General features: G+C 42.8%; 1 protein-coding gene across 1 annotated transcript; it reads left to right on the top strand.

The window, feature by feature from the left end:
- The first annotated feature begins 6,974 nt into the window (after nt 1-6,974).
- Nucleotides 6,975-23,439, top strand: ndufaf4 (NADH:ubiquinone oxidoreductase complex assembly factor 4). The gene is made up of 3 exons (XM_068025887.1): nt 6,975-7,223; nt 14,512-14,606; nt 21,772-23,439. Exons 1-3 carry the CDS (start codon nt 7,088-7,090, stop codon nt 22,069-22,071), a joined length of 531 nt encoding a protein of 176 aa, XP_067881988.1. The 5' UTR covers nt 6,975-7,087; the 3' UTR covers nt 22,072-23,439.
- Nucleotides 23,440-26,744: the final 3,305 nt, after the last annotated feature.

Here is a 26,744-nt window from a genome sequence, read left to right as displayed (position 1 = left end):
TCGCCAAGCAGCAGGACCATCATTAAATATTAAAATGAAGTTAAATTAATGCAAATTGCCTTTCCTGCTCCCAGCGGCCGTCCCACGCTTATTTTACGGAGTTCGGAGGCAAGACACGGGTGGGGAGGGGGGGTGCGGAGTGGGAAAAACAACAATCATTGGCTGTGGGGATGATAGGAAGGGGATGATAGGAAGGGGCTGAAGGGTAAATGTGGTGAGGTTGAAGTGGAAAGTTCCTACTGGGACCAAAACACACTTCAATCACATCTGACAATAAAAAAATCCATTGTGGGGGTTGGGAAAGGGCCTCCGTGTATTAATGTTTTATATGCATGAAATGTGTATTGACATTGCTTTAAAAATGTAAATTTACCTGAAGGCCTCAAAGCCCTTTAAAAATGGCACCTGCACCTGCGCGGTGGCGCCGGACACCACTGCCGATGACGCAGCGGCTGTCCCCTCTACATCATCAGGAGCAGCCACTCCGCCCCATCCATTTAAATGATCCCCCACACGTAATATTGCGAGGACTGTGCAGCAGCGCTGCCGTGTCGGAAGGCCGACGACTTCAAGCCGCAGAGCGCAGCATGCTGATAAAATGTAGCCCATGGTCTTTGAGAATTGTCAAAGGCAAACTACTATTGACTTTTGATCTGGATAAATTTGAGAGGCTTTCCCAGGACTGGGAACTGAAAGGAGAAAATGAAGAGCAGCAGTCAGCAGCAGCCTAGAGAGAGAGAGAGAGAAATCAGATCACCAATACAGTAAAAGGCTGCTAATATTTAATCCAATTCAAAGGCTTGAGGTTTGTGGAGGAGAAAGGACCAATGGGGGCCACCAGAGATTGCTTTATCAATGAAAGTCCAGTTGAATGTGCTTGGAAGAAGTGACTGAAAAGGACGTTAGCTTTGAGAAGGACACTGGGAAATCTAACCTATTGCAGCAAGGAGGAGTTCGGGACTTATAACTGCAAAGATAACTTGTCGTTGAGAGCACTGTGTAGCGTATAAATGTGATGTGGGGTTTTCGAGTGTGTTAATAAGTTAATGGGAAATACCTTTGTCTGTAATTTGGTGTGTCATGAAGACCCCCACCTGCCAAGAATGAGGCATATTAATTTTATCATATGAACATTAAACTGTTGCTGGACTGGAAAAATGACTTGTTTAAAGAGATCACCAGACATTTGGCTGGAGGACATTTGCATACTAAGAGACAGAGCTTGGACAGATAAAAGAACTGCTCACTGATTAAATTAACAGAGATTGGTGATCCACATCTTGTCGGGGTAAGAGACAGCACTACAACCCCACCTAGAGCTTTGGAATCCACAAATGCAGGACTGGTTAAGCCAGATGGTCACATGACTAATTGGCTGGTCCAGGCTTTTTGAACTGGACACAAGACAGTTTGAACACAGACTGCAGAGTGCAACTGAACCTGGAACAAGAGAGCCTCTCTCCTGGCTGGCTTTCTCTCGCCTTCTCACAAGCCTCTGGACCCACTGAAGCCACATAAACCTCAAGAGAGAAAAGACTCCTACATCTAAACAAGTTAAAGCGTGCAGTGGGCCCCAACGAACAGCAAGACTTACCGGCAACCAAAGACTCCATGTTGAACTCAAAGGACTGTAAATACAATCCAGATATTGCCTCAAACCTTTCCACTTTATTCCTTCTACTTTTTCTGTCTCTATCTGCGTGTGTTTATCGCGTATGCATGCTAGCATGGTCGTGTCGCATATTCGTAGTTATTAACCGAATTAGAGTTTAAGATTAATAAACTTCCACCTTTCTTGTTTAAATCTCAGAAAACCTGTCTGATTTCTTTGCTTTACAATTGGAAAGCAGTGAACAAGGATTCACTGAGGGGGAGTTAAAAACACGGTGTTTTTAAAATTAAGACCTGTTACAGTTAGACCAGGCAAAGGCTGAGAGGGAACCCCTAGTCCCCTATCTTGCCTGGTCACAGCAGGTGTATTAGTTACTGTTTAGTTAATGTTGATTTTTAGTTTGGGTTGTTATAGTAAAAGTCTTAAAAGGTGAAATCTTGTGTAATTCTTTACTCGGTCTGGGGAGTTCATATCTCTTGTTTTAAAGCTAATATTCTCTACGGAGGTCTCAATAATAGTCTCAATTTGAATCAACAGTATGTTTTAAAATACCAACCTTCTGCTTCTCTCAGCTGGTTACTCAGACCAAACTCTGTAGTGGGCAAGTACACCTGCACTGTTTAAAATGAGAGTTTAGATGAAATTGCCAGCAAAAATACTGCACAAGTACCCATTACAGTAACCAGTTGAAAACATCCTTCACTGTTAGCCAGGTTGAAAGAGGTAGAACACTGCTGTTTGAAAACATATTGCTGATTCATAGAAACATATAAACAATGAAAGTTTCAGATATAGCATTCCTATCATTATGAAATAGCGTATCCTCCAACTTACCTTGGTCTGCTTGTATATCTAAAATTGTGAATATTTATTTTTCTTATCGTTGTGTTTCCATTTTAAGACACAGTTATGCATAATAACTTAAGGAATGATGGATTTGGTGATCTAAGACCTGAAGATATTGTGAGATGTGACATATAGCATGCAATATATATATTAGATACTTCATAGGAACAAGAACAATACTACTTATATGTGAACCCTACTTCCTCATAACTCAAAAACAATAAAAATCATAATTATAAATTTGTCTCTATCAATCCCATTCCTTTAAAGCTTTTTGTTTACGTAAAACAATATGTGCCCTTGATTTTTTTCTTTGGAATACATTTTGTCCAGTTTTGTAAAAGTAGGGCAGATGTCTGAATGCTATGCTGTGTGTATAATGGGATGACCTACAGTTACCCAACTGCTTTGTTTTGTCCTTGTCACCTTCAGGTAAAAACACAGATCTAGATGTTCCATTTTTGGATTGTAGTGAACTATTTTGTAGCTAGCTCCAATAACGTAGAGCCTTATTTTAAGCAGCAGTGTCTAACTAATGAAGATAGTAAACTACAAACAATTTACTCACCATTTTGTGTAATATGAGCAATGGTGAAATCTACATACACAGCATTCAGACATCTACCGTAATTTTACAGAAATAGATATAAATTACTCTTCCAAAGAAAAAATTCCAGGCCAAGAATTCTTCATTCCCATGGACACAACAACCCAATTGTTGTCAGCATAAACATCCCCAACTGCACAGTAGTGCAGACTTGGATGTCCTGTGAGAAACTGCATCAACATTTTTCATGTAAAATAACAATAACTTCAGCGACAAAGACTCATGGACTGTCTCCCATGCCTGTAACTTGTTTTCCTTGACTATAAGCATCAAGAAAACAGTGGTCATGGGACAAGGTGTTGCATCTTCACCCCTGATCACACTAAATAACACCCAACTGGAAGTAGTTAGCAAATTCTTCCACCTTGGGTCCACAGTGACAGACAATCTGTCCTTTGATGCAGAGCTCGATAGATGCATAAGGAAAGCAGCTACCACCTTTGGCTGACTTGCAAAATGCGCATGGGATAACACCAAGCTGACCCTTAGGATCAAGCTGGTTGTTTATAAGGCCTGTGTTCTCAGCACCTTGCTGTATGGCTGTGAAACATGGGTGACTCAAAGCTACCAGGAAAAGAAGCTCAATAATTTCCATCTTCGCTGTCTGCAGCGCATTATGGGTATATCCTGGCAGGACAAAATCACAAATGTGGCAATCTTCTCAAAGGCAGAGCTCCAAGGTGTGTTGGTATTAATCAAACAGAGGCGGCTTCGGCGGAATGGCTACGTCTGCAGGATGGAAGATGGTCGCACACCCAAGGACCTTCTGCATGGTGAGGTAGCCAGGGCCAGATGACCAGTGGAGTGCCCAAAGCTCCACTTCAAGGATGCTTGCAAGCGTGACATGAAGGCCCTAAATGTCGACTATCGCACTTGGGAGACACTAACTGGTGAAAGAGGGAAATGGCGAAACATCCTGTAGACTGGTGTGCACTACCACAATGACCAGTTGCTACAGTAGTTTGGCAACAGGCACCAACATCAAAAACAACAACTCACAGCGTCACTTGGCAGCTTCATGTGCAGCACTTCTGGCAGAACCTGCCTCTCAAGGATTGGCCTTCACAGCCAACAGCAAAGGTGCACCAAGAGAAGACACTCCACTTGCTGCATGTCCATCATCTTTCATAGATGGGAGGATGCCAACCAACAACAACTTGCATTTAAATAGCACCTTTAACATCGGTACTTTGCAGGACCATTGTCAAACTAAATTTAGGGAGGGATATCCAGAATTTAGGCCTTGGACAGCTAATGGCATGGCTGCTAATGGTGGGGCAATCATAATCAGGAATGCCAAGAAGCCATAATTGGAGCAGCAGAGGGAGGTATTTGAAAACAAAGATGTGAATTTTAAAATCAAGGCATTGCTTGACCAGGAGCCAATGTAGGTCAGTGAGCACCTGGGTGATGGGCGAACAGGACTTGGTGCAAGTTAGGATACAGACAGCAGAGTTTTGGATGGGCTAACGTTTGTGGAGGGTGGAAGATGGGAGGTTGGCCAGGAGCATTGGAATAGTCTTGAAGTAACAAAGGCAGGGATGTGGATTTCAGCGGGAAATCAACTGAGGCAAGGCCAGAATTGGGTAATGTTACAGAGGGGGAAATAGATGGTCATAGTGACGGTACAGATGTATGATTGGAAACTTATCTCAGGGTCAATTACAACACCAAGTTTGTGAACAGCCTAATAAAGACTGAGGCAGTTGCCTATCAGAGAATTTTGAGTAGGTAGCTCGGGAGTGGAGTTTGTCGAGCAGAAACCAAAGACAATGGTTTCAGCCTTTTCAATATTTTGTTGGGAGAAAATTTCTGCTCATCCAGTACTGGATGTCAGACAAGCAATATAGCAAAGGCCCTGACAACATCCCAGCTATTGTACTGAAGACATGTGCTCCAGAACTAGCTGTGCCCTTCGCCAGGCTGTTCCAGTACAGCTACAAAACGGTCATCTACCCAACAATGTGGAAAATGGCCCAGGTAGGTCATGTCCACAAAAAGCAGGACAAATCCAATATGGCCAATTACCGCACAATCTGTTTACTCTCAATCAACAGTAAAATGATGAAAGGTTTCATTGACAGTGCTATCAAGTGGCACTTACCCAGCAATAACCTGCTCACCGATGCTCAATTTGGGTTCCACCAGGGCCACTAAGCTCCAAACCTCATTACAACCTTGGTTCAAGCATGGGCAAGAGTGCTGAATTTCAGAGGTGAGCTGAGAGTGGCTGCTCTTGACAGCAAGGCAGCATTTGATGGAGTGTGGCATCAAGGAGCCCCAGCAAAACAGGAGTCAATGGAAATCGGGGGAAAACTCTCCACTGGTTGCAATCATAGCTAGCACAAAGGAAGATGGTTGTGGTTGTTGGAGGCCAATCATCTCAACCCCAGGACATTACTGCAGGAGTTCCTCAGGGTAGTGACCTAGGCCCAACCATCTTCAGCTGCTTCATCAATGACATTCCCTTCAACATAAGGTCAGAAGTGGGGATGTCGCTGACAATTGCACAGTATTCAGTACCATTCCCAGCTCCACTGATACTGGAGCTACTATTAGTAGGGGGATCGAGTTTTGGAGCCACGAGGTCATGCTGCAGCTGTACAAAACTCTGGTGAGACCGCACCTGGAGTATTGCGTGCAGTTCTGGTCACCGCATTATAGGAAGGATGTGGAAGCTATGGAAAGGGTGCAGAGGAGATTTACTAGGATGTTGCCTGGTATGGAGGGAAGGTCTTACGAGGAAAGGCTGAGGGACTTGAGGTTGTTTTCGCTGGAGAGGAGGAGGAGGAGAGGTGACTTAATAGAGACATATAAGATAATCAGAGGGTTAGATAGGGTGGATAGTGAGCGTCTTTTTCCTCGGATGGTGATGGCAAACACGAGGGGACATAGCTTCAAGTTGAGGGGTGATATAGGACAGATGTGAGAGGTAGTTTCTTTACTCAGAGAGTAGTAAGGGCGTGGAACGCCCTGCCTGCAGCAGTAGTAGATTCACCAACTTTAAGGGCATTTAAGTGGTCATTGGATAGACATATGGATGAAAATGGAATAGTGTAGGTCAGATGGTTTCACAGGTCGGCGCAACATCGAGGGCCGAAGGGCCTGTACTGCGCTGTAATGTTCTAATTCTAATTCAGTCTGTGCCCGCATGCAGCAAGACATGGACAACATTCAGGCTTAGGCTGATAAGTGGCAAGTAACATTTGTGTCACACATGTGCCAAGCAATGACTATCTCCAACAAGACAGATTCTAACCATATCCCATTCACATTCGACTGTTTTATCACTTGTTTAACTGAATCCTCCACCATCAACATCCTGTGGAGAGAGAAGCAGAGTTAACATTTCAGGTCAGTGACCCTTCTTCGGAACTTCACATTTTATATCCATGGTTATGAAAGTATTGAGTGTCATGTTTCAAATTGATAGACTTAAATTCACAAAACAATCTTGTTTAAAGAAAAACATATAAAAAGAAAGTCAGATAATTCTTCGTAGTTGTTTGACCTTGTACGGAAGCCAAGGATTTACAAACACGAGCCAAATTACAGAACAACAATTTCCATCTAATTATTCTCCGGATCTGCCAATTTATCCCAATTAGAGCATCTGGCCTTAATGAGCATCCTCTCTATGAAAAGCCTTGTAATGTTTTCTAATTTAAAGGTACTCCATAACTACAAATTATATAGAGAGGGAAATGGCATTTAGTGAGGATGTTTGTGTATGACTGGACTATATTCCAATCAGGTCTTTTAAACGTTCTCATCTGAAACACGCCCTCCCTTCTCAATGAAAAATACAAGAGCTTCAATTCATTCATCCCGCTGTATTCCGCCGTAGGCGGCGCTGCCTCTTTCTGTTGCTGGTATTTGCAGCTGTGGGTTCTTTCTTTCGGGTGGCAGTCGTTGTTGGCGTCGCGCGGACTGTCTGGGAAAGCGGGAGCTCCTCAGAACGTCGCCCGAGAAAAGGGATAACTCGTTGGAACTTTGTCCGGAGGCTCGAGAAGGATGAAACAATGGGGGGGCGTTTGACTCGCGCGATGCGGAACTTTAACCTGGAGAACAGAGTGCACGCGGAGATCGGCAAGCAGAAGCCGAGGATTGCACCGAGGCACCCGAACAGCAAGGCGCTGATGGAGCAGCAGCTCAGCAGTGAGTACTACTGTCACCACTCACTGTAACAGGGCAATGCCGCAGCTGGGCAAGGCTTAGTGTGCGACTTGGACACGAAGACCGGTCGATACCGTTTCCCCTATTGAGTGGGAATTGTTTGTTTTTGCTCTGATTTTCGCAGTTCCCAAAATTTGAGCGAGATTTTTGCAAAACCAAGTTAGTTTGTATGAAACTGGGAGGTCAAGGTGATCTTGAGGTTGTGCAACTACCCGCTGCCTAATCTCGCTTTAATTATTTTTCAAGCCCATCCGATTAAACAAGAAGACCAGTGTTCAGCTTTGTTCCTATGATTTATTTTCATGAAGTAAAATCCCGGTAATGCTTGATCGTGCTCTCTTTGCACCGGTGTTTAAAAAAAAACTCAGAGTAACTAGTTTAAACTGTACAGCAGATTCTACTTCCTATTCATATAAATTGTGATCAGTGCAGTTCATGTAATTTAAATACGAGAGCTTTCCTGCCCTTAGCGATTGCTATGATCACTACTGGAGATAAATATCTTGCTGAAAATGAAATCCGAATTGTACCAGGATAACACATTTAAAATGTGTGTTTCAAGGTCACTATACCCTGGAGTGTTGATGGTTCTGCAGTTGGAGTTTTATTTTTGTAGTTTGTCCACCACCTATCCTAACCCCTTGATTGCCTGACTGCCTTTGTGCTGTCAGACTGCTTGTCCAACATAAACTCTCTGGTAAATCACAACTTCCTCAATCCCAACATTACGAAAATCAAAACTGTAATTTTCAGCCCCCACCACAGCCTTCAACTCCTGCCATCCCCAGCCATTCTCTGGTTGAACCGGACCATGTATAATTTCCACTTTGTTTTCAACTTTAGAATTGAGCTTTAAGCCCCACATCCCAATAAGTTAAAGGTAACATTGATTTAAAACTTTATATGTGACTATGAAAGAAATGTCCTTATAAGGTCATAATTTTTCAAGAAAAGTCTGAGTTTCTTCAGTCTTTTCTCATATCTCGGACCTCTGATGCTAAGGATCTGTGTCTTGATCACTCCTTGATCTACTCCCAGTGCTTAGGTGGTGCTCTTGTGCCTTGGTGACCAAATCTGGCCGCAGTACTCAAAGTTTGGACTGTCTAGAGAACTGGCATCTGAAGAATTAATTTCTCATTTGTCCTTTTAATGTCTTCATTTTAATATTTGGTTATATAGTTCAGAATTCTACTTGGTCTGTTGACTGCTACTTCATTGTGATTTGATACATGAAAAACTTTTTTACAGTGAGTGGTTAGAGTCTGGAATGCACTGCCTGGGAGTGTGGTAGAGGCAGATTCAATTGTGGCTTTCAAAAGGGAATTGGATAATTATCTGAAGAGAAAAAATTTGTACAGGGGAAAAGGTAGAAAGCTGGCATGGACACAATGGGCCGAATGGCCTCCTGTTCTGTAACCATTCTATGATTCTACATACTGAGTCCATAAGATCAGCTGTTGTTGTTCTAGTTGGGACATGCTCAGCTCTTCCTTCACCAGTCTTTAATGTATTGAAATACATCAAACATGCAACACATGAAAGGGACATTTGGCCTAACTTGTACATGTCTGTGTTTACCCTCCCTACAATTGCATAGTCCTTGTCACATTTACCTGCCCTGTTGTTGGATTTCTTCAACCCTTTTTTCCTTAATCTACCTATCCACTCCGATCATGAATATTGAGAGTCCCTTCCAACCACTATTCCTGAAAGTGAATCCCATGAACTCACAATTATGTGAAGAGTTTCTTTCGCAGTTTATCCAGAGCCCCTTGGAATTTATCTTGTATCTGTGCCACTTGTTCTAGACCCTTTAACTCCCGGAAACTTCTGCTTCTGTCGACCCTATCCCATCCTTTCATAATTGTAAAAATCTTGCATATCAACAACAACAGCAATTCGCATTTATGTAGTGACTTTAACATAGTAAAATGTCCCAAAGTGATGCACAGGAGTGTAATCAAACAAAGTTTGATGTTGAGCCACCTAAGGGGAAATAGAAGAGATGGCCTGAAGTCAAGAGCAGTGGCCAAAATGCGCACGCTAATGGACGTGGGGTACGTCTGGTTACAGAAGCGCAAAGCAAAGGAGCTCCCTCGGGAGCTGCTAGCCCAGGAGCCATCATATTGCCCCATATTCTGCACTGTTCTAACAAAAAGCTGCGAGTTTTCAAGACTTTCTTTGTATTTTTTCCATCCCAGGCCTTATCCTACTGAATTTCTGTTATGCCCTCTATGAACCTCAGCATCCTTCTTATAGTGTGGAGCTCAATTCTTTTACCTCTTGTGATAAAGACTTATTAACCTGAAGTGCTGCCTTTAATGTGTTGTGAACCTGTATCCCCAAATCCCCTTGCTCATCCCCAGCACTTAACTTCCATTCAATTACTGTTGTTTTTTTCTTAAATCAAAATATGCCACCTCATGTTTACTGAAATTGAACTCCATCATCTTTATTTGTTCATTCTCCCATCTCTGTATCACCTCTTTTCAGATTCCTTTTGTTTTCTAAACAATGAACCATACCTCCCTATTTTGGTATTATCGACATCATTACCTGTAGGCCTGTATGCAAATTATTGATAGACATTACAACAGTAACTACACTTCGAAGCATCCATTGACACCATTTGATTGATTACAAAATAGACAGTGAACAGAAGTGGCTTCAGAACCTAAACCTTTGGGACATCACTATTCATTGCCAACCAGACTGAAAAACAGTCTTGCCTCCAAATCTCTGTTTGTTCCCTACGAAGCAATTTTTAAGTCATCTTGATATCCTACCCTCTAAATCCATACTCCCTAACAAAGAACAGTACATCACAGGAACAGGCCATTCGGCCCTCCAAGCCTGCGCTGATCTTGATGCCTGCCTAAACTAAAACCTTCTGCACTTCCAGGGACCGTATCCCTCTATTCCCATCTTATTCATGTATTTGTCAAGATGCCTCTTAAACGTCGCTATCGTACCTGCTTCCCCCGGCAACAAGTTCCAGGCACACTCCGCCCTCTGTGTAATGAACTTGCCTTGCACATCCCCTCTAAACTTTGCCCCTCGCACCTTAAACCTATGTCCCCTAGTAACTGACTCTTCCACCCTGGGAAAAAGCTTCTGACTATTCACTCTGTCCATGCCGCTCATAACTTTGTAAACCTCTATCATGTCGCCCCTCCACCTCTGTCGTTCTAGTGAAAACAATCCGAGTTTATCCAACCTCTCCTCATAGCTAATGCCCTCCAGACCAGGCAACATCCTGGTAAACCTCTTCTGTACCCTCTCCAAAGCCTCCACGTCCTTCTGGTAGCGTGGCGACCAGAATTGCACGCAATATTCTAAGTGTGGCCTAACTAAGGTTCTGTACAGCTGCAACATGACTTGCCAATTTTTATACTCTATGCCCCGACCGATGAAGGCAAGCATGCCGTATGCCTTCTTGACTACCTTATCCACCTGCGTTGCCACTTTCAGTGACCTGTGGACCTGTACGCCCAGATATTGACGCCTGTCAATACTCCTAAAGGTTCTGCCATTTACTGTATATTTCCCAGCTGCATTAGACCTTCCAAAATGCATTACCTCATATTTGTTCGGATTAAACTCCATCTGCCATTTCTCCGCCCAAGTCTCCAACCGATCTATTATCCTGCTGTATCCTCTGACAATCCTCATCATTATCCGCAACTCCAACAACCTTTGTGTCGTCCGCAAACTTACTAATCAGACCAGCTACATTTTCCTCCAAATCATTTATATATAATACAAACAGCAAAGGTCCCAGCACTGATCCCTGCGGAACACCACTAGTCACATCCCTCCATTCAGAAAAGCACCCTTCCACTGCTACCCTCTGTCTTCGATGACTGAGCCAGTTCTGTATCCATCTTGCCAGCTCACCTCTGATCCCGTGTGACTTCACCTTTTGTACCAGTCTGCCATGCGGGACCTTGTCAAAGGCTTTACTGAAGTCCATATAGATAACATCCACTGCCCTTCCTTCATCAATCATCTTTGTCACTTCCTCAAAAAACTCAATCAAATTAGTGAGACACGACCTCCCCTTCCCAAAACCATGCTGCCTCTCACTAATACGTTCGTTTGTTTCCAAATGGGAGTAAATCCTGTCCCGAAGAATCCTTTCTAATAGTTTCCCTACCACTGATGTAAGGCTCACCGGCCTATAATTTCCTGGATTATCCTTGCTGCCCTTCTTAAACAAAGGATCGACATTGGCTATTCTCCAGTCCTCTGGGACCTCACCTGTAGCCAATGAGGATGCAAAGATTTCTGTCAAGGCCCCAGCAATTTCTTCCCTTGCCTCCCTCAGTATTCTGGGGTAGATCCCATCAGGTCCTGGGGACTTATCTACCTTAATGCTTTGCCAGACACCCAACACCTCCTCCTTCTCTTTGGTGAATACTGATGCGAAGTACTCATTTAGTACCTCGCCCATTTCCTCTGGCTCCACACATAGATTCCCTTCTCTGTCCTTGAGAGGGCCAACCCTTTCCCTAGTTACCCTCTTGCTCTTTATATATGTATAAAAAGCCTTGGGATTTTCCTTAATCCTGTTTGCCAATGACTTTTCATGACCCCTTTTAGCCCTCCTGACTCCTTGCTTAAGTTCCTTCCTACTGTCTTTATTTTCCTCAAGGGATTCGTCTGTTGCTAGCCTTCCAGCCCTTACGAATGCTTCCTTTTTCTTTTTGACAAGGCTCACAATGTCCCGCGTTATCCAAGGTTCCCGAAACTTGCCAAACTTATCCTTCTTCCTCACAGGAACATGCTGGTCCTGGATTCTAATCAACTGACGTTTGAAAGACTCCCACATGTCAGATGTTGATTTACCCTCAAACAGCCGCCCCCAATCTAAATTCTTCAGTTCCTGTCTAATATTGTTATAATTAGCCTTCCCCCAATTTAGCACCTTCACCTGAGGACTACTCTTATCCTTATCCACAAGTACCTTAAAACTTATGGAATTATGGTCACTGTTCCCGAAATGCTCCCCCACTGAAACTTCGACCACCTGGCCGGGCTCATTCCCCAATACCAGGTCCAGTACGGCCCCATCCCTAGTTGGACTATCTACCTATTGTTTCAAGAAGCCCTCCTGGATGCTCCTTACAAATTCTGCCCCATCCAAGCCCCTAGCACTAAGTGAGTCCCAGTCAATATAGGGGAAGTTAAAATCACCCACAACTACAACCCTGTTACCTTTACATCTTTCCAAAATCGGTCTACATATCTGCTCCTCTACCTCCCGCTGGCTGTTGGGAGGCCTGTAGAAAAGGGCGGCACAGTGGCGCAGTGGTTAGCACCGCAGCCTCACAGCTCTAGGGACCCGGGTTCGATTCCGGGTACTGCCTGTGTGGAGTTTGCAAGTTCTCCCTGTGTCTGCGTGGGTTTTCTCCGGGTGCTCCGGTTTCCTCCCACAAGCCAAAAGACTTGCAGGTTGATAGGTAAATTGGCCAATATAAATTGTCACTAGTATAGGTAGGTGGTAGGGAAATATAGGGACAGGTGGGGATGTTTGGTAGGAATATGGGATTAGTGTAGGATTAGTATAAATGGGTGGTTGATGTTCGGCACAGACTCGGTGGGCCGAAGGGCCTGTTTCAGTGCTGTATCTCTAATCTAATCTAATCTAATCTAATCTAATCTAAAACCCCCAACATCGTGACTGCACCCTTCCTATTCCTGAGCTCCACCCATATTGCCTCGCTGCATGACCTCTCTGAGGTGTCCTCCCGCTGTACAGCTGTGATATTCTCCTCAACAAGTAATGCAACTCCCCCACCCCTTTTACATCCCCCTCTATCTGGCCTGAAGATTCTAAATCCTGGAACATTTAGCTGCCAATCTTGTCCTTCCCTCAACCAAGTCTCTGTAATAGCAACAACATCATAGTTCCAAGTACTAATCCAAGCTCTAAGTTCATCTGCCTTACCTGTTATACTTCTCGCATTGAAACAAATGCACTTCAGACCACCAGTCCCGCTGTGCTCAGCAACATCTCCCTGCCTGCTCTTCCTCTTAGTCCTACTGGCCTTATTTACTAGTTCCTCCTCATTTATTTCACTTGCTGTCCTACTGCTCTGGTTCCCACCCGCCTGCCACACTAGTTTAAACCCTCCCAAGTGACGCTAGCAAACCTTGCAGCCAGGATATTAGTGCCCCTCCAGTTTAGATGCAACCCGGCCTTGTACAGGTCCCATCTGTCCCTGAAGAGATCCCAATGGTCCAGATATCTGAAACCCTCCCTTCTACACCAGCTGCTCAGCCACGTGTTTAGCTGCACTATCTTCCTATTTCTAGCCTCACTGGCACGTGGCACAGGGAGTAATCCCGAGATTACAATCCTGGAGGTCCTGTCTTTTAACTTTCTATCTCACTCCCTAAACTTCCCCTGCAGGACTTCGTCACTCTTCCTGCCTATGTCATTGGTACCAATGTGTACCACAACCTCTGGCTGTTCACCCTTCAGAATGTCCCCTGTCCGTTCAGAGAGACCTTATTCTTTTGTGTCGTGTCATGCTTTAATACAGTCCATGCACACTACATCCACTACATTTCTCTCACCAACTACATCTGTACCTCCTCAGGAATTTTTAGAGGTTGCCAAGCCTCTTTTGAAATCAGTGCTGGCTGCTTGTAACTGTTTTCTGTTTATTTAGATACATTGTAATTTCATCCTTAATTCAAGACTCCAAAGTTTTCTGAAGAAGTCATATCCGACTCGAAACATCAATTCTGTGTTTCTCTCTCCACAGATACTACCAGACCTGCTGAGTATTTCCAACAATTTCTGTTTTGATATTATGTATTAAAAATATTCTTTAAGTTTGGAGGTGTTTTTGGCGTTAATTTCTTTTTTTTTTTAGAGATACAGCACTGAAACAGGCCCTTCGGCCCACGGAGTGTGCCGACCATTAATCACCCATTTATACTAATCCTACACTAATCCCATATTCCTACCACATCCCCACCTGTCCCTATATTCCCCTACCACCTACCTATACTAGGGGCAATTTATAATGGCCAATTTACCTACCAACCTGCAAGTCTTTTGGCTTGTGGAAGGAAACCGGAGCACCCGGAGGAAACCCACGCAGACACAGGGAGAACTTGCAAACTCCACACAGGCAGTACCCAGAATTGAACCCGGGTTGCTGGAGCTGTGAGGCTGCGGTGCTAACCACTGCGCCACTGTGTCAGGGCACATCTTTTGATTCGGAATCGTCATTAAATTCTAGTGTTCTTTTTACAGACCATCCTGAAATACATGAAATTCATAACAAGAATGAAGAACTTTTGTCTTTCCTCAAAGATGTTTATGTTGATTCAAAGGACACTCCTGCAAAGGTAAACATTGTAATAGATGCACAGTGCTGAAAATATAACTTGAGCCACAGTGGGGATAAACTTTTATTTGCCTTGTGTTTTGACAAATTATTTACCTTACTGTTTCTATCACAAATGCTCACGCTACCATTGTAAATAAATGAACAATGCTTTTCAAATGTCCCTACATTGCGGCTGTATAAAATTGTCTCTTAATGTGTCAAAAACAGCAGTAGTCTCTTGTGATGAAAAACCTCCCTGTCTGCAGCTTTAGCCATTTTAACTGGTTTACTTGTGTTTTCGAATTTTTGTCGGTATATAAAACCTAATTCCATTTGAACAGATTCTCAGTTCTAAACTGATATTTATATAGAACATAGAACATAGATAGAACATAGAACAGTACAGCACAGTACAGGCCCTTTGGCCCACGATGTTGTGCCGAACCTTTAACCTACTCTAAGATCAAACTAACTACCTACCCTTCATTCTACTATCATCCATGTACCTATCCAAGAGTCGCTTAAATGCCCCTAATGTATCTGCTTCTACTACCACCGCTGGCAGCGCATTCCACGCACCCACCACTCTCTGTGTAAAGAACCTACCTCTGACATCTCCCCGAAACCTTTCTCCAATCACCTTAAAATTATGCCCCCTGGTGATAGCCCTTTCCACCCTGGGGAAAAAGTCTCTGACTATCCACTCTATCTATGCCTCTCATGATCTTGTACCCCTCTATCAAGTCACCTCTCATCCTTCTTCGCTCCAATGAGAAAAGCCCTAGCTCCCTCAATCTTTCTTCGTAGGACATGCCCTCCAGTCCAGGCAGCATCCTGATAAATCTCCTCTGCACCCTCTCCAAAGCTTCCACATCCTTCCTATAATGAGGCGACCAGAACTGAACACAATATTCCAAGTGTGGTCGAACCAGGGCCTTACAGAGCTGCAGCATAACCTCGCGGCTCTTAAACTCAGTCCCCCTGTTAATGAAAGCCAACACACCATACGCCTTCTTAACAACCCTATCAACTTGGGTGGCAACTTTGAGCGATCTATGGACATGGACCCCAAGATTCCTCTGTTCCTCCACACTACCAAGAATCCTGTCTTTAAGCCTGTATTCTGCATTCAAATTCGACCTTCCAAAATGAATCACTTCACACTTTTCCAGGTTGAACTCCATCTGCCACTTCTCAGCCCAGCTCTGCATCCTGTCAATATCCCATTGCAACCTACAACAGCCTTCCACACTATCCACAACTCCAGCAACCTTCGTGTCATCGGCAAACTTGCTAACCCAGCCTTCCACTTCCTCATCCAAGTCATTTATAAAAATCACAAAGAGCAGAGGTCCCAGAACAGATCCCTGTGGAACACCACTGGTCACCAAGCTCCAGGCTGAATACTTTCCATCTACTACCACCCTCTGACTTCTATGGGCCAGCCAATTTTGTATCCAGACAGCCAACTTTCCCTGAATCCCATGCCTCCTTACTTTCTGAATGAGCCTACCATGGGGAACCTTATCAAACGCCTTGCTAAAATCCATATACACCACATCCACTGCTCTTCCTTCATCAATGTGTTTTGTCACATCTTCAAAGAATTCAATAAGGCTTGTGAGGCATGACCTGCCCCTCACAAAGCCATGCTGACTGTCTCTAATCAAACCATGCTTTTCCAAATAATCATAAATCCTGTCTCTCAGAATCCTCTCCAATAATTTTCCCACTACTGCCGTAAGACTGACTGGTCTATAATTCCCAGGGTTATCCCTATTCCCTTTCTTGAACAAGGGAACAACATTTTCCACCCTCCAATCATCCAGTACTACTCCAGTGGACAGTGAAGACGCAAAGATCATCGCCAAAGGCGCAGCAATCTCTTCCCTCGCTTCCCGTAATATCCTTGGGTATATCCCGTCTGGCCCCGGGGACTTATCTGTCCTCATATCATTCAAAATTTCCAGCACGTCCTCCCTCTTAACCTCAACCTGTTCGAGCATATCAGCCTGTTCCACGCTGTCCTCACAAACGACCAGGTCCCTCTCACTAGTGAATACTGAAGCAAAGTATTCATTTAGGACCTCCCCTACCTCCTCCGACTCCAGGCACAAGTTCCCTCCACTATCCCTGATCGGCCCTACCCTCACTCAGGCCATCCTTTTGTTCCTCACATAAGTGTCGAACGCCTTGGGATTTTCCTTAATCCTACCCGCCAAGACTTTTTCATGTCCCCTTCTAGCTCTCCTAAGTCCATTCTTCAGTTCCTTCTTGGCTACCTTGTAACCCTCCAGAGCCCTGTCTGATCCTTGCTTCCTCAACCTTAAGTAAGCTTCGTTCTTCCTCTTGACTAGCTGTTGCACATCTCTTGTCATCCAAGGTTCCTTCACCCTACCATCCCTTCCCTGCCTCATCGGGACAAACCTATCCAGCAGTCGCAGCAAGTGCTCCCTAAACAACCTCCACATTTCTGTCGTGCATTTCCCTGAGAACATCTGTTCCCAATTTATGCTCCCCAGTTCCTGCCTAATAGAATTGTAATTCCCCCTCCCCCAATTAAATATTTTCCCATCCCGTCTGCTCCTGTCCCTCTCCATGACTATAGTAAAGGTTAGGGAGTTGTGATCACTATCACCGAAATGCTCTCCCACCGAGAGATCTGCCACCTGACCTGGTTCGTTGCCAAGCACCAAGTCCAACTTAGTCTCCCCTCTAGTTGGCCTATCTACATATTGAGTCAGGAAACCTTCCTGGACACACCTGACAAAAACTGCTCCATCCAAACTATTTGCACTAAGGAGGTTCCAATCAATATTAGGGAAGTTGAAGTCACCCATGACAACAACCCTGTTACTTCTGCACCTTTCCAAAATCTGCTTCCCAATCTGTTCCTCCGTGTCTCTGTTGCTATTGGGGGGTCTATAGAAAACTCCCAATAAAGTGACTGCTCCTTTTCCTGTTTCTGACTTCCACCCATAATGACTCAGTAGACAAACCCTCCTCGACGACCTCCCTTTCTGCAGCTGTGATACTATCCCTGATTAACAATGCCACTCCCCCACCTCTTTTACCTCCCTCCCTATTCCCTTTGAAACATCTAAACCCCGGAACATCCAACATCCATTCCTGCCCCTGTGATATCCACGTCTCCGTAATGGCCACAACATCGTAGCTCCAAGTACTGATCCATGCTCTAAGTTCAGCACCCTTATTCCTGACACTTCCTGCGTTAAAATAGACACACTTCAACCCATCATACTGGCTGCAACTTTGCCCTGTCAACTGTCTAACCTTCCTCACAGACTCTCTGCACTCGGTATCTGCCTGTTCAACAGCTACCCCATCCACTGATACGTGGCTCCGGTTCCCATCCCCCTGCCAAACTAGTTTAAACCCTCCCGAAGAGCTCTAGCAAACCTCCCGCCCAGGATATTGGTGCACACAAAACTGAAAAAGTAATTTGTTTTTTATTCATTGAAAGAAGTTTTTTTTCTTTGTTATTGGGATATGAGTGATACTGATATGGCAGGTTTTATGACCGATTCCCTAGTTGCCCTGACGCGACAGAGTCAAGAGGATAGTTTGGACCTCGAGACACGTTCCACCACTGCATGTTGTGGAATTGAATTTGATAAATCTGGTTGACAGGGCCCTCAACCGTGTCCGACCCATTCCCCGCACCTCTACCCTCACCCCTTCCCCTCCCTCCCAGAACCGTGACAGGGTTCCCCTTGTCCTCACTTTTCATCCCACCAGCCTCCATATCCAAAGGATCATCCTCCGCCATTTTCGCCACCTCCAGCGTGATGCCACTACCAGTCGCATCTTCCCCTCCCTTCCCCTGTCAGCATTCCGAAGGGATCGTTCCCTCCGCGACACCCTGGTCCACTCCTCCATTACCCCCACCACCTCGTCCCCGTCCCAGGGCACCTTCCCTTGCAATCGCAGGAGGTGTAATACCTGCCCATTTACCTCCTCTCTCCTCACTATCCCAGGCCCCAAACACTCCTTTCAGGTGAAGCAGCGATTTACTTGTACTTCTTTCAATGTAGTATACTGTATTCGCTGCTCACAGTGTGGTCTCCTCTACATTGGGGAGACCAAGCGCAGACTGGGTGACCGCTTTGCGGAACATCTCCGCTCAGTCCGCAAGCAGGACCCTGAGCTTCCGGTTGCTTGCCATTTCAACACTCCCCCCTGCTCTCATGCTCACATCTCTGTCCTGGGATTGCTGCAGTGTTCCAGTGAACATCAACGCAAGCTCGAGGAACAGCATCTCATCTACCGATTAGGCACACTACAGCCTGCCGGACTGAACATTGAGTTCAATAATTTCAGAGCATGACAGCCCCCCACTTTACTTTCATTTTTAGTCATTTTTAGTTATTTTTTCTTCCTTTTTTTTTGCATTCCTTTTTACATTTTTTGCATTTATTTCATTTCATCTTAGTTTGTTCAGTTTGCTTACCCACTGTTTTTTTCAGGTTGTTTTTCTTCAGGTTTGCACTTGCTGATGTTCTATATTCAGTATATTCACACCTAATCTGTACTAATGCTTTGTCTTTCAAAACACCATTAACATATTGTTTGCCTTTGCTCCGTGACCTTTTGGTCAGCTATGTGGCCTGGTCCAATCTGCACCTTCTCCTTTGTTATCTCTTGCCCAACCCCCACCTCACTTGTTTATAATCTGTGACTTTTCTAATATTTGTCAGTTCCGAAGAAGGGTCACTGACCCGAAACGTTAACTCTGCTTCTCTTTCCACAGATGCTGCCAGACCTGCTGAGTGAATCCAGCATTTCTTGTTTTTGTTTCAGATTTCCAGCATCCGCAGTATTTTGCTTTTATTGATAAATCTGGTAATTTGTGGACTGTATTAATGACCAGAGGAGCAGCTGAATTTTCATAAAAGCACAAATGGTTCACCAGTGCCTTTCAGAGGAGGGACCTACCACCCATCCCAGGTCTGGCCTTCATGGCAGGACCATGCTATATGCTTGTCTCTTTGTGGCCACAAGGCAACTGGGGGATAAGCAATAAATACTGCCTCGTTAATGCACACAATAACACATGCAATTGTAAATATATATTTTTCAATTTTATATATACATACAAAGGTGATTCTCACAGAAAGCTCCTTGCCCTAGAAGTAATTGGTATAACTTATCCAATTATGTGTCAGTTTATCGAGTTCCAACAGTTTAAAAAAAAACAAAACTTGCAGCTATTTTTGGTGAATATAACAATCTGGTTGTTTTGCTGTAAAAGTAAAATGTCCTGATATGTTAAAATTTTATGATACAGAATTCTCCAACATTTGAATCCACAATATTTGCAGAGGACTAAACATGTATGTTTATAGTCAACATCTTGTACAGATTTCACTGTGACCAACAACAAGGATTCTTAGTGCTTTGTAATTTTACAGTTGTTCATTACTGTGGAATTTCTGTTGGTTTCCTCTCACTGTTTTCTCCAATGTAACTATCTGGTGTTTGGATTCTGAGTGGTGTCAAGTGACACCAGTTTTCTAAACCTTCCATGCAGTTCTTTAATCCCCAATCTGTTTTCACAATTTAAAACAAAATTTGAAGTACTAACTGTTTCTTTAAAAACTGCACAAAGACTTGCCAATCAAAAGGGAACTTTTTGTTCCCTTTTTTTCTGGATGTCAGTAGCAGATGCAGGCATTGTTTGACCCATTTTAGTTTTCTCTCATTGACTTTGCAGCACAACATTAACAATGGTTTAGAAGTCTTGCGCAGATGTATGGATGGTTTTCAAATCAGCAAAATATTAAGGAGAAACCTCTTACAACAATGCTACCGTTAATTTATTCCGTGTAGCACTAAGTACCAGAGACCAGGGTTGGAAGCACATTTGACTCCCACTCCACTCAATTTGATACCTGAGTAATTAAGTTAGGAAGTGCCAAGCTGTAGTTGCCATGTCTCCCTGAAGTGAGTGCAGTGTTCGGCACTCGGACAATTTCTGTTGACAAGTAGGAAGGTAATGAAGGTACTTGGGAGCAGGCTATGTCTGGGCCTCTCTCTGCACATCATTAATATATTTATGCATGGCAGTCCAGAAAAAAAATTCATGAAATCTTGGTAACAGATTGTACTGTTTCATTGCAACTTTGCCCTTTCCTGTCATGATTATGTTTCAGCTAGCTACTTTAATATCAGTAGGTTGTTTTTTGGGAAACTCTCTTTATCTCCATTTGAAAATTCCATGGCTGAAATGAATCACAGGAATCAATGTGCTAAGCCTTGATCAAAACGCTTGTAGATGTGTGCAATCCAGCTGAAAGAAATTGGACTCCAGGATGGAAAAACCTGACCAGCATTGCAAATGCAATGACCCCTCACAAAAATGACACCTGCTGGGTGAGGGACAATCATACAACAATGTGTATTAAAAGTCTTAATGGAATGGGTGGCGCAGTGGTTAGCACCGCAGCCTCACAGCTCCAGCGACCCGGGTTCAGTTCTGGGTACTGCCTGTGCAGAGTTTGCAAGTTCTCCCTGTGACTGCGTGGATTTCTGCCGGGTGCTCCGGTTTCCTCCCACAGCCAAAGACTTGCAGGTTGATAGGTAAATTGGTCATTGTAAATTGCCCCTAGTGTAGGTAGGTGGTAGGAGAAAGGTGTGGATGTGGTAGGGAATATGGGGTTAATGTAGGATTAGTATAAAATGGGTGGTTGTTGGTCAGCACAGACTCGGGCTGAAGGGCCTGTTTCAGTGCTGTATCTCTAAATAAAAAATAAATATATAAACCCTGCGGGAAGTGAATTGTCCACTTTAGCGCATTAAACTAGTTCCACTCAAATTGATTTAGACGAAATCCTTGTGACTCTCTGTAAATGTGGTCTTACGCAATATACATGATATCTCACCAATGATGGTCAGTTCCGTGTACTCCCTTTTTTTCCACCTCTGCTGCCATGAATGTTGATGATTTATGGACGTTTAATTAATTTTGCTATAATGGAGAGGTCTTTTCTGTTTTTTCTTCATTACAAATGCACTTGATTCCGAATCTGCTCCAGAGCAGGTCTGCTGTAACATATTAAAACTTTTGATTGTGATATTTTGTTCCTGAAAGCAATATTCCTTCCTAATAATGTCTTAGGGTATTGCAGACATTTTACTGTTTTTTTATTATTTCACCTTTCCAGAAACTTGTAACTGATAAAACATCCAAGCAGCTGCAGGAATACAGACCTCTCAAATCTACTTTGAATTATGACCCTTTCAACATTATAAATGTTCCTAAAGGCAAGCTGAGCATAGCAGAGGCTCTTACAGTCCTCAACAACCACAAGCTCCAACCTAAAATATGGACAACTGACAAAATAGCTGAAGATTACAGTCTAGAACCTAAAGATGTCAAAGGACTGCTGGAATTTTTCAAACCATTTGAAATTAAAATCCTACCTCCAAAACAAAATAATAAGGAACTGCTGACTGCAAGATAGTCCATATGCACACTTCCGTGCTATTCATTAATTATTTCTATTAAACAGGCACCAAATGTTTGATATCCTTATTTAATATTTGCAATGTGTTCAGTTTGTGGGAACGGTATGGATATTGTGTCTAGAAGCATTAGATCTGTACTGAGACCTGTGGATGAATGAGTACAGGACCACAAAGCTGTGTTCTAGAAGTGAGCTACCCCACAATATACTGTCATCACTGCAGTGTAGTCTTTCATTTGTTAACCACTGATACTGCAGTGAATGTCTCACTACGATCTATCCCATTAAAAGTCAAGAACCCAGAATCTTGTAACTGTGAAACCACTCCAGCCTACTTGTTGTGGATGGCTACATTTTCTAGTTTCTAGTGCATGTTAGAAACTAAGAGCTCTCATACATACTCTATACCGACAACCACACTGGCTGGTTTCAATAAAGGTCTCTTGTTGTATAATATTGTGTTCATTTAATCCTTTGTCAAAAAACTGGGTGTATCAAAGTATTGTAATGGAGTTTTCTCGTTGATCCTGTTAATGTAATATGAGATAGGTACAGTACAAATACATTTTATTGTGAATGTACTTTAAGCTGGGCTGCACTGATATAGTTAAAATGTTTTGTATGCAACATTGGAAATCCAAATTTGTGAATAACAATCTTCAAGATAAAGTTTTATTGAGGCTGAGATTTCATTGTCCTCTCTACTTCTTAGTACCTCTCCAATTTTTATAGCGCTAAAGCTTCAAAATGTTTGTTTTCTCAGATTGATAAGCACAAATAAAGTGGAGCTACTCACTGGGCTCAAAATCAGAGAGAGAAACTTTTCTTGCCTCTTGAGTCACATGGCCATGGGTTCAAGCCCAACTTCAGAGACTTGAGTGCACAATCCAGGCTGGCACTTCAGTATAATATTGAGGGAGTGCTGCATTGCTGGGGGTGCTATTTTATTGATGAGATGATAAACTGAGGCCCCATTTGCCCCCTTGGGTTAACACTGAATAGCCCAGTGGGATTTTTTTTAAAGAAGCAGTGACTTCTCCAGTAACTTGGCCAACATTTGTCTCTCGCCCAACACTGCTGTGGTCCTTTTATCCCATTGCTCTTTGTGGGACCATATGCACAAATTGGCTGCCTTCTTTCCCTACATTACAATACTTCAAAAGTAACATATTTGTTGAGAAGGGTTTTGAGACAGTTAAGGTCCTGAAAAGTGCTTTCTAAATTTAATTTTCCACCTTTCTATCACATTTAGCTGCAATGTTTGGCGAAAAAAGTTTGGCATCAAGTAGCACTTATTTTTGGACTAATATGTTGAATTTGTTTATAGAGCACTATTAAATGTTTCTATGATTTCTAATTTTCAAATGATATTCTGCAGTCATTTCGAACACATTTTATCCAGTGAGCAATTGAGAAGCTGAAAGCATTGAATCTTCTACAAAGTAACCAGTAGAGGGAGCAGTTTGACAAAGAAATGGAGACTTAAACATAACTGCATGAATGACTGCAATACTAATGTGACCAACAACCTTCAATAAACAATTTTAAAACTAAGTTTTATACTGTAGAGAGTACATGTGAGCTTAGCATCTAAACCTTCCACCTACATTTTACTTAAGTTTGCATATATGGTGAAAAATATGGAACAAATGTGGGAAACTTAGAGATTACTATTTTGTAGTCCTATTTCCTTATCGGTTTAACATCCTTGGCCTCCAACTTGTAAATTGCAAATGGTGTTGGTTATATATTGTAACTTCCATCTGTCTATCTTCAAATACCAAATTCTTAGCTCAGCAGCTTGAAAAATTTTTCTTTCATACATTCTGATGCCTGATCTCCGATCCGATTCTGTGTTTATATTGAAGATAGGCACAGCCAGGTCCTTTCATCTGCCTTGAACCTACATCCATAAACTAGCATAAACAAACATATTTACGTTTTGCAGAAAAAGATGAGACAGTTCATTAGTTTTTCTTTAAAATATTGAGTTATTCATTTAATAAAGTTCTACATAAAACACTTGTGGCAAAAATGATGCCCTGTTGCATTAGAGGTGATGTGATCATATGGATAGAGTGATCACTGGTGAGCAGAAAACCAAGGGGAGGGGGTAAAAGGAAGTTTCTTCAAATGGATTAATGTGAATGGTGTTACACTGATAGCCATACAAAAATAGTTTTAGTGTTTTTACTGTTCCTAAAACTGGTTTCTTGGATTATTCAATTGCAAGAGGTGTTCATCAATGTATGGGTGAGGGAGAATATGGAGCTTCACTTTGAAGGGCAGTATGGTTCTTAATTGATTATATATTTTAAAAATTGGCAGAGTGGCTGTAAGATTATAATGGTATTGTGCTTGAAGGTGGTGTAATAATGATCACTTCACATAATCCAGTGAATGCAGTGGGTTCAACTAATGTTATTTGATAGCCCCACCGTACAATATGCCAACTTGTCTGTGATTGCCTCCAAGAAAAATAAACTGGCCAAGCTGACTAGAATCTCTGAATATTTGTTTTCATCCATTGGCCTTGCGTAATCCAGTCGACGGGTAGAGCTGAAGAGTGCAGAAAAACCATGAACGTTTTTGATGGTCAATAATCATGTCCTCATTCTATAACAAGCCCCTCCCCACCCCTCTCCCCCCACCCACCACTATGTTGGGAAACATAGTGAACACTTTGGTCCAGCACCACTACTGATCAACCTTGGTCTCACCTTTTGCTTCTCATTAAGAAGCAACTTGACCTTCTTCCACCACCTCTCTGTCCCAAGAGAAGCTACTTGGGTGCTCTTTCATCCAACCCCTGCAGGAAAGCATCACTGAGGAGGTGGATGAAGAATTTGCCCCAATCCTTCCCTGATCTTATGCTCCATTCCTTTTTTGCTCTTTCGCTGACTTGCTGTCAGCCCCTTGGGGTCTGTCGCAGTCTTGCGGCATTTTTTTTCAGTACTGTGTGCTACATGTTACTGTGGAACAGATTGGTAAGGATCACATAGTATACAAGAACCATGAATGGCTGGGTTGCATTGATCAAATATGAAACAGCTACATGGATGGCTACAGCAGCAGTCAAGCAGCATTCTGGATAGTGTGGTAAGAACTGCTTTTATGAAAATGAATATAGGTAGCGTTGCCTAGGGCCATGACTGGGGTCAGCAAAGCAACTGAACCAAAAGCACAGATATTGGCCTTGGAGCTAAACTCATGAGCCCGAAAGAGGTTGTAGCTCCAGGAACAAAGCTTTATATATTTTTTTAATATATATATATATATATTTGTGACAGGAGTAATGCAATTTTTTAAGTCAAATTGAAATATATCAACCATTTTTTACATTTATACATGTTTGATATGTATTTTTCCAATGTGTAGTCAGCAGGCTGTTGAAAAGAATAGCTGGACTGTTTTCCAAAATATATATTGGGATAGAGTTTCTGCTAAATTTTTAAGGGTACTGTTACGAATGACCGCTCAAGTCAAAGCCCCCAGTCAAAATAGGCGACTCTGATTGTGGTGGGAGAATCGCACTGTTAGGCAATCTGTGGAGGGACGGGATTGACTAACATATCGTTTAAAGTTTCCAAATTAAAGAAAGACCCAGCCAAATTGTACCATCTATTAACCCCCAAATGAGACTAACCAAACCAGGTGTCTTTAAATCAACAAATTAACTGTTTAATTAGAAAAACTAAATTCTTAAGCACGACTAAGATATAAACAACATTTAAAATAGAAAAAATTGGAGTCCTTTCAGATTTACGCTCCTGCGGCATGTGGAACAGTTGCTTGAAATCCTGACAGCCGTCCTATCGGAAAAAAAGGTTCTTCAACAGTAGAACAGTCTGTAGTCTAATTCAAAAGTTGAAATTGATGCTTTCCTTCTCCAGCGATGAATTTCAACAATTAACAACTTGCAAACACTTTTTAATGAATCAATTTGGCTTTTGAAGTTTTGAGGGATAAAAGATTGTCATAGTCTAACTTCGCTTCCTTCAGGTTAAATTATCAGAGATCTCTGTTTTGGCTTGACTTTTTACAATTTTGAGAGAGAATAATAAACAGACTAAATTCTCTTCCTTAAATTTAAATGAGAACGCTCCTTTAAGCTGCGAACACACAGCTGTCTGTCTGTTTCTCAGTTAGAACTGTCTGTCTCAACTAAAAAGCCAACTCAAAAGATAATTGCAACATTGTATATCCAGTCCTTGGTCTCTGAATGGCTGTTGCCGGGTAACCAGGATGCATTCTTTGAAGCTGGTTAGTTCCCTTTCTGTATGGTTGTATCCAACGGCAATGAAAATGCACTTTCTCTAACTCCTGAGGCTTGCTGGTTCTTAAAGCAGTATGGCTCCTTTTCCAGTCTTAAAGGAACACTGCATTCTTCTCGAAAAAAAACTACAGGATCATAACACCTCCGTCCCTGGCAGAATGAAACACCATTCCTGAAATGCGTTTCATTACAATGTGCAAAAAATACAAATTGAAAAAAATATGAACACATTTTCTTTCCCATTTACAGGCATACACCTTTCTAAAATATTAAGCCTACAGCAACAGGTTCCACCAGAACATTTTGGCTTTAAATTTTCAAAAGGTTGTCCCAATTAACACATTTCAAATTTACAAGCATAGTCTTCCAATTAATTCGTGTTTTCCTTTCAAGT

Source organism: Heterodontus francisci, chromosome 3, assembly GCF_036365525.1.
Source record: "Heterodontus francisci isolate sHetFra1 chromosome 3, sHetFra1.hap1, whole genome shotgun sequence".
Taxonomy (NCBI): Eukaryota; Metazoa; Chordata; class Chondrichthyes; order Heterodontiformes; family Heterodontidae; genus Heterodontus; species Heterodontus francisci.
Note: the sequence above shows the minus strand (reverse complement) of the source record. Positions and strands in the feature narration are given on the sequence as shown.